This window comes from Octopus bimaculoides, chromosome 16, assembly GCF_001194135.2.
Source record: "Octopus bimaculoides isolate UCB-OBI-ISO-001 chromosome 16, ASM119413v2, whole genome shotgun sequence".
NCBI lineage: Eukaryota > Metazoa > Mollusca > Cephalopoda > Octopoda > Octopodidae > Octopus > Octopus bimaculoides.
In genome coordinates, this window is record NC_068996.1 from 53,791,272 (window position 1) to 53,800,993 (window position 9,722).

At 37.4% G+C, this 9,722-nt stretch overlaps 1 protein-coding gene across 3 annotated transcripts in view; it reads left to right on the plus strand.

Moving 5' to 3' along the window:
• The window catches only part of LOC106884151 (nidogen-1-like), a 217,012-nt gene that overhangs the window by 81,530 nt on the left and 125,760 nt on the right, over positions 1-9,722 (plus strand). For all 3 annotated transcript variants that reach the window (XM_052973775.1, XM_052973777.1, XM_052973778.1), the window contains exon 3: positions 5,770-5,908. In XM_052973775.1, the coding sequence (XP_052829735.1) occupies positions 5,770-5,908 (139 nt within the window). The remainder of the gene's footprint in view (positions 1-5,769; positions 5,909-9,722) is intronic.

Here is a 9,722-nt window from a genome sequence, read left to right on the forward strand (position 1 = left end):
GTTGGAGCAAGCGAAAGCGAAATCGTGATGGCACCTGTGCCCAGCGTCGCCTTCCTGGCACTTGTGCCAGTGGCACGTGTAAAGACATTTGAGCAATATCGTTGCCAGTGCCGCTGGACTGGCTTCTGTGCAGGTGGCACGTACAATACACCATTTTGAGCGTGGCCATTGCCAGTACCACCTGACTGGCCTTCGTGCCGGTGGCACGTAAAAGCACCCACTACACTCTCGGAGTGGTTGGCATTAGGAAGGGCATCCAGCTGTAGAAACTTTGCCAAATCAGATTGGAGCCTGGTGCAGCCATCTGGTTCACCAGTCCTCAGTCAAATCGTCCAACCCATGCTAGCATGGAAAGCGGACGTTAAACGATGTGTTTATGTGTGTGTGTGTCTTTATGTTTGTGCTTATCCCCAGCACTTGACAATCGGTGTTGATCTGTTTACACCCTCGTAATTAGCTGTCCGACATAAGACACCGATAGAATAAGTGCCAGGCTTAATAAAAAGAGATAAGTATGGAGGCCAATTTGTTCAGTTAAAAATTCTTGAAGGCGGCACTTTAGCATGGTCACAGTCTAATGTCTAAAAGAATATATATGTTGTGTGCATGTATGTATGTATGTATGTGTGTATATATATATATATATATACAGGTGCATAGTGGCTGTATGGTAAGTAGCTTGCTTACCAACCACATGGCTCTGGGTTCAGTCCTACTGTGTAGCATCTTGGGCAAGTGTCTTCTACTATAGCCTCGGACCAGCCAAAGCTTTTAAGTGAGTTTGGTAGATGGAAACTGGAAGAAGCTCGTCGTATATAAGTACCAATTACGCACTGGGGTCGACGTAATTGACTTAATCCCTTTGTTTGTCCCCTCTATGGTTAGTCCCACCAGTGGACAATAAAGAAATAGATATACTAAAAGTGACCGCGTGAGTAAATAGCTTGGCTTGTTACTATGGAAACTGGTATGAATGAGTCTGTGGCTTATGATTGACTAAAATAACCCCAAATTTTCAACTCTTTATTTATTGATAATTTTTACCCAGTTAAAAAATGAATTTTTTGTCAATGATTACCATTCTATGATTACCATACAAACCTACGTTATTGCAACGAATATGAAATCAATTGGAACAGAAATTGAAGAAATTGGAAAGTGGCAGCCAAACAGAAAAGATCCAAGGTGGGGAAACAGTCATTTCAAAAAAATATGTTGTAGGTGATAAAAATTAAAGACAGGAATGAATGTGTATCATGAAAAACAAGTAAAATGTGAATGCAAATATAAATAACTGTACAGGCTTACTATGAGTGAGTGAATGTGAGGGGGAGGAAAGGGTTGTATGCATGTAAGAAAGAAAACAGAAGACAGGAGAAAAAGGAAAGGGAGAAGGGGGTAGAGGAGGGAAAATAAAAATGGGGAGTGTTGGGAAACACTAAGAAGGTAGTGATAAGTTACAAGTGACAACTTGTCAATATGGATAGACAAAAGCAATTCGAAAGTGTACTGAACGAGGAATTAGAGGTTTAAAAGATAGGAAGGAGGTGAAGACAGCAACGTACGAACGCACGCACGCACGCATACACTCACGCACACACGCATACACCAAACCAACTGAAATAAAACGACCGAGATTCAATTTCGAATGATGTAAGGGTGTGTGTGTGTGTAAAAGAGCGGTACATGATGTAGATTCACAGAATGGTGTGACTATCACAATAAGCGCCTCTTAAGGACTTGGCTATCAGTACAAAGAAGTGTAATGTAGAGTGTTCATGTAACTGAAAATCAAGAAGATCCGAGCGATGCTTTACGAGGAGGATATAAAATCATAAGCTCAGGAGGTATGAGAGGTGAATATATATATGAGTGGATTTGGTAGATGGAAACTGAAAGAAGTTCATCGTATGTGTGTGTGTGTGTGTGTATATATATATATATATATACATGTATATATTTGTGTGTATGTCTGTCATTGTCCCCGCACCATCGCTTGGCAACCGATGTTGGTGTGTTTACGTCCCTAGCGTTCGGCAAAAAGGGACCGATAGAATAAGTACTAAGTTTACAAAGGAGAAGTCCTGGGGCAGGGTCGATTTGTTCGACCAAAAGCGGTGCTCCAGCATGGCTGCAGTCAAATGTCTGAAACAAGTAAATGACTGAAATGTCCATAGGGTTACAGCCGTTTCACAATCTCTATTTGACATTAATTTCAACTAGGAAGAAATTATGCTTTCATGTTTTCATTAATATGTATGTTCAGCATTATACAATATCATTGTATACTCACGAATTAACGCAAATAAAAAAAAAAGCTAGCTCATCAGATCACCGCAATATCATGTTTACACAGAGAAGTCAACTCTTAATATACATTTCAATTTTCTTAAAATATAAACAATGTATGGAAGGTCGAGACTGGACAAAATTAGATTGGTTTCTTTAGTAAAAATACTTATATATTATAGTGCTTCAAGTATTTGTGATTCTTTGTATGTGTGTGTTTATCTTTTTTCTGTGTTTTTCCAGTTTAATGTGCTGGAAAATATATTCAGGTGTAGTTGATATGTAAGTGGAATTCTTAAAGCTTCAAATGTTTTCTGCGAGTTTTGTGTCCCTTCAATGCCATATACAAGTTTATTGCTGCTGAGTGCTATTTCTCAGTTTTACTTTCACCGAATATTTATCCAAAATTTCTATTGAATCTTTAAATCTCCAGCCCTTGCATAGCCATCTTAATAATTACTTTGGCTAAAAATTAATTTACATTATTTGTCTTATATCTTTTATATACCTGTTTATGCTATTTGTTTTACTTTTCGTATTTTTACTTCCCTTTCTTATTCTTTCTTGTTATTTGTTTATATTAACGATTGCCAATTCCTTGAAGCGATATATCTATTTTTATTAACCAAATCAATTTAATTCTGTCCAGTTTCTGCCTTCTATGCATTGTGTAATAAAGAGACAATTCTATGTATACATTTAGAGTTGAATTGTTAGTGTAACAATGATATTCCGGTGATTTGATGAACTAGCTTTCTTAATTGCTTTAATTTGTGAATATACAATTATATTAATGTATAGTACTAAGCATACCTATCAATGCAAACATGTATCTTCCATACCGAAATTAATTCTACGTGAAGAAGGTTGCGAATGGCCGTAATCCTATGGAATTTACGTGGTTAAATAAATATTCAACTCTCAAACCACCTGGTTTTCTCTCTCTCTCTCTCTCTCTGTACGTGGTGTATGTGTGTGTGTGTGTGTGAGAGAGAGAGAGTGTGTGTGTGTGTGCATGCATAGAGGAAAAATCAATCTCAATTCAACGTAGGAATAATAATTTTTTTAAAAGTGAGTATTAAATTTAATACTACTGATATATTTGCGCTATTAAATACAATGCGTAATAAGAGATATCTCTGGATGAATAACAAAGTTAATTTGGCTTTCTGTGATGTATCTGAGTTAAGTGTGATACGCTGATTGCTCTTTTAACCTAATACTGATTCTGTTGCATATAACAGATTGTTATTCAGCAGTCTGCTAATTGCAACATCAATAATTTTCCAATCACTGTTTTCTTATATCAGTAACACGATGGATTTTGTTAGAGCAATGCTCTTGCTAGTGATTACCTGATATTAACGAACCCAACAAAGGCAGAAGTGCGCATATAATGTTATTATTACCACTGTTGAGCAATTCTCATCTGATACTGATATAGTTGTGTTTTTAAGCACAGTACAGTCATGAGAGATATCATCTCTGGACAAATACCGCAAAAGGTTTGGATTTTCGTCATGTATTTTCTTTCAGTATGATACATATATGCTATTTTAATCTGATACTGCTTCTGTTACCCCACCAACGGATATGTGGTGGGGGGGGGGGGGGGGGGGGTGCGCGCGTACATATGTATGTACATATATTCTACATATATATGGTTCATGCGTACAAAAAACGAAAGACAAAGACAGATGAGGGAACAAGCAGGTGTATTAGTTTGATGCTCGGAAAGAATGGGTAAACACACACACACAAACACATACACACACACACAAAACTTACTGTTAATACAAGGCGGGTCACGTTGCGTTCTGTTACTTAATAAATAAAAGAAATGCACTGCAAACAAACAAACGATATAACGTACACCAAGTGCTCAACTGGACGGGAGACAGATACAGAAGTTCCCCAATTCTTCATCAGTCATCAACCAAATGGCAACATTCAGTCTCGCACCATTAATGATGAAGAATTGGGGTCCTTCTGTGTCTGCTTCCGTCCGGTTGTGCACTCGATGTACGTTATGTTGTTTGTTTGCCGTGTATTTTTTCATTTATTATATATAATCTAAATTATTAGAAGACAAAGAAATTCTTTAACACATCTTTAATGATTCGTTACAATTGTTTCTGTACTAACTCTGCTTGCAACACCAGTTTCACGCAAAAGTACGAAATGAAAAAACTTACGTAATGTTTGCGGTTTTAGACATTAGAAAGACACTTCGTTAAACTTGCATCAAAGGTACGACTTCCAGACATTGTTTCTTGGCTTATATCGGGAGGAAACAAAAAATAAAATAAAAGCGTGTCTACTGTATCATCTTTACTATTCCGCTGCTTTTACCCCCCCCCCCCCATGCATCATCGGTTTTCCCTCCCCAACTCCTTTATCCACCATTCAATAATCCACCCCTCAACTCTTTGGCCTTTATTCATCATATTCACTCCCCCATATTAGTCTTACAACTGCTATCCAAACTCTCAGTTCTCCCACCCCCATCCACTTTGTGGTGCTTGCTGTATGGGTATTTGTTGGTTGGCATTAAGTTCAGCTGCGTGTTGTCCTACAATAAACCAATTACGAACAGTGTTGAAATAACATTTTGTTTTATAAAAGCAATTACAATATTTATATAATTACATAACCGTTTTCCAATAGCATAAAATGGTGTGCTAGAATCAAACGTAGTCGTATTTAAACAACTAACTATAGAGATTAGCTTCTCGCGAGAGCGGGAATGATGATTGTCCATCTAACTTGAAGAATTCCTTTTAACATCGGGACTGAACTGCAACCAAAGAAAACTTTTCGAAGGGCTTGCTGCATGTACTTCTGAAGATGTGTATTTGCAACGAATCACTGATGGACATTCGTTGCGCCATATTCTTCACATTCACTTGATGTGAGACCCAAACTTTGAGCCTGTTGATGTAGATGGTTTTCAACACTTAATTTGGATATTTGGAGAATATCTGCGATCATCCTGCAATGAGGAAGCGGGCAGCTCACGATCGACTCTTTCATTTTGTTGCTTTTAATCTCAGCTTACCTGGCCCGAGTGAGTTGCATCTTGAACCGAAATATTTCCTGATCGAATTCTTGAGAGCCACTTCTAACACATACATTCTGCAACAGCACATACCTTCCTGCAGTTTTCCAATGCTTTCTTGCCTTTTTTTAGTATAATAAAAAATCTGACGTATCAATAAAGTTCGTTTCGAGGGTGATCTCGAGCACACAAAGTACAAAACAGTATTGTCGTAGGTTCACTTCGAACTTAGTGTCAGATATCTAACGAGTCAGCATGCGCAAAACCCAGATCCGCGAAGGTTGTCGGTTACCTAACAAGTATGCATGAAGAAAGGGGGCCAAAAAAAAAAGGAATTTTTTTTGGTCAACCTAATATTTTAAACTCTTCAATGAATTTAAAGGTGTCTAAATATTGAAATGCGGATATATTTTTCTTCTCAGGGAAACTCAAAATCGGGACCTAATATTCAAGATTCAGTCGTTAATTGCTCGACATTTCCCGTCAGTTCGTTTCCGTGCCAGAAGTTTGTTCATCGCTACTTGGCATGAAGTTGGATATTTCAGCCAGAAATATGACAAGGTGAGGGAATTTTTATTAACATCTATAATTTGATGAAATGTCTTTTAAGTGAAACTAAAGCTTCTAATAATGCTTAAAATATTCAATGAATTCCATCTAAAATATCATCATGGATAAAAAATTATTTATTGATCTTTTATTTTTTCAGTACTTTTAATATTTGCAGCAAAGTATTTAATTTCTTTGTACACACACACACATATATACATATGTTCTTATACAGGTAGAGGTAAAGAATATGCACACCACCCGTTTTCATCTGAAGTGGTGTGCGTATTCTTTACCTTCACCTCTTATACACACATACATACACACATACGTACATATATAGTTGAAAAATATCGTTATATGTATAAAAATACCATAAACAATTATGGAAAAATGGAGGAGAAAAAGACGTTCGGTCAGAATTAGATTCAATACAAAGTATTTTGGATACGTATATGGACAGGTAGATATACAGATAGGTATATAAGTAATACAGACAGACGGGCACACATACATACATGCATACATACATACATACATACATACATACATGTGTGTATGCACACACAATGACACACCTGCATGCACATACAAAAAAAAAAAGAATGCAGTTCTGATAATGGACATAGTCAACGACTATTGAAAAGGTTGCAAGACACAATGAAAATGTCAATAAAAATAAATAAGTAAATGAGTGGAAATTGGACCGGTGCGTGTGTTCAATTAATAAGGCATTAAAAGAGAATGACTCTCCTCTGATACATTAAAATATGCTTCAACACACAGATTCACATAAAAAAATCTTGCAAACCAAATGCAAAAACGAAATATATACATATATATATATGTGTGTGTGGGTGGTTGTGTTTGTATACACACACACACACACACACACACACACACACACACACACACACACACACACACATATACTACACACATATCTCATCATCATTTAAGTTCGTTTCCCATGCTGGCATGGGTTTGACAGGAGCTAGCCAGCTAGGGAGCTGTACCAGGCTCCAACTATCTGTTTTGGCATGGTTTCTATTGCTTGATGTCCTTCCTAACGCTAACCACTTTATAAAGTGTAGTGGATGCTCTTTACATGGTACCAGCACCAGTGCTACTGGCACCAGCACGGTGCTATTCATGTGGCACCAACACAGGTGATTTTTACATGGTACTAGCACAGGTGCTTTTTTGTGTGGCACCAGCATGGATGCTTTTACATGATGCCAAAACAGGTACTTTTTACATGGTACCAGCACGTGCAAGAGAGGAAGTGGGGGGGGGCATGGCTGTAAAGGACATGCTGCATGTGTAGATGGCCATGATTTTATTTACCTTGATGTGTCTTCTCAACCTCAGCAAATTGCCAGGGATCTTGGTCCCTTGTTATTTCAAAGGCCCATCGTTTTAAAACCATTTCTCACCACTTCATCCCACGTCTTCCTGCGTCTACCCCTTCCACAGCTTCCCTCCACAATTAGATCTCGGTACTTCTTTAAGCAGCTGTCCTCATCCATACACATCTCATGACCAAACCAGCGCAGTCTTCTCTCTTGCACACAACATCTGCTGCCTCTTATACCCAGTTTTCCTCTTAAATCATTTACACTCTGTCATATATATATATACACTGACATTACCCATCCAGTGAGGAATGCTGGCTTCATTTCTTTCAAGCCTTTGCAAGTCCTCTGTAGTCAAAGCCCATGTAACATAGCTGTATGTATACAGGCATCATACAATCTGTCTTTCAATCTGAGGGAGAGGCCCTTAGTTACTAACAAAGGTAGAAGCTCTCTGAACTTTGCCCAGCCTGTTCTTATTCTAACAACTATACTTTCAGAACTCCCTCCCTCACTGCTAACTTGATCTCCTAGGTAACAGAAGCTATCTACTACTTCTAAAGATCCCACCGGATGATTATGGAAGTAATTTCTCTGTACATTCACAGTATTTATTCTAACTGCACATTTGGTACACACAAAGATTATTTCTCTGTTAACCTTCCTGTGATACCACTGCACCTCTTATATATCCACAGCTCACTGTTTTCCTACTTACTAGGACTTTGATCTTTGCTAAATTAGCTCTTGCTTCCTCACCCAAAATTTCCTCTCTAGTTCAGGTATTGATTCAGCTATAAAAACAAAGTCATCAATGTAGAGGAACTTCTCCATGTCAACAAAAGCCAAGTACAGAAATTTATTTTAGGCTAAAGACCTCTCCTGTGGTTGCCTTACCAGAAATATAGCATCAGTGGTGCTTCTCCCTGGTGCAAATCCAAACTGCATCTCATCTATGCTAACTCTCTTCCTAATTAATTGAGCTATGGCCTTCTCTGCAACTTTCATCACCTGGACCAGCAATTTGATACCACTGTAATTATTTCTGTCTGAGACATCACCTTATTTTTGTAGCAGCTGACTATAATGTTGCTACAGCAGTTGTTGGGTATGACTCCCTTGTGGATAACCTGATTACTGTTGAATAGGCTATATTCCAATCTACCAGATATTTTTAAGCATCTCAGTGGAGATTCCTGATGGGCCGGAGGCTTCTCTGTCTTCATATTTTTAATTGCATTATCTACCATGGTGCTGTCGATTCAGATAACTGGTCCCTCTGTTGGGCCTACATTAGGGAGATTCTCCTCCCATGCCTTCTCGACATTTAGCAGCCTTTCATAGTGACACTTCCAATATATATATGTATATATATATATATATATATATATATATATATATATCATCATCATCTTTTAATATCTTTTTTCAGCTTTAATACAGTTGTATATTACTCTACCTTTGGTATTCAAGTACTATATCTTCCATCTTATTTTGCACCTGTGTGCTTACTTGTGTGTGTGCTTACTTGTGTGTGTGTTTATATGTATGTATATATATATATATATATATATATACATATATACATACATAGGAAACTTATATATATACACCATTCTGCTTAAATAATGGAACTGCAAATACAATATCCTTACGTATCTCACATCTGTTTTCATTCCTCCATTTCACTCTGTATTTCATATCTTCTCTATAATAAATATTGCTTAAACATTTTCTCACACCATCTCTGATGAAGGGATATATAAAATATCCTGGAAACAGCTGTAAGACATTCTCTTTATAAATGTTCTGAAAACTATTCACAGCCTTGGATTCTTTATCTCATTCTGTTAATTTATATATATATATGTATATATATATATATATATATAAGCACCTTTTGAGCATTAGGCCTCACAAAGGTAATGTGGCCAATGCTGGTGTCGTGGAACTAGTATTCATGCCTGTGGCATATAAAAAGTACCTTTCAAGTGCTGGGACTCACAGAAGCAATGACAAATAACTGAGTCCTTTGGCAATGTGCTGTGCTTAAGAAGGAAGATCTATTAAGCCAAGTGAAATCGTAGTTGTGGCAGATAATGGTGTCACACAACTGGCACCTGTGCTGGTGGCACGTAAAAGCTTTCATTACACTTTTGGAGTGGTTGGCATCAGGAAGGGCATCCAGCTGTAGAAACCATGCCAAATCAGACTGAAGTCTGGTACTACCCCTCAGCTTACCAACCCTGGTCAAATCATCCAACCCATGCCAGCATGGACAATGGATGTTAAATGGTGATGATCATGATATATATATATATATATATAGAGAGAGAGAGAGAGAGAGGAAAATGTGTTGTTGAAAATGCACTTTAATTTCAAAAGCTCATAAATATTTAAAATACATTTATTTACATATCTACCAAATTAGTTTCAACAAAATTGTTTTGTTTATCAATGGTAAATGTTTT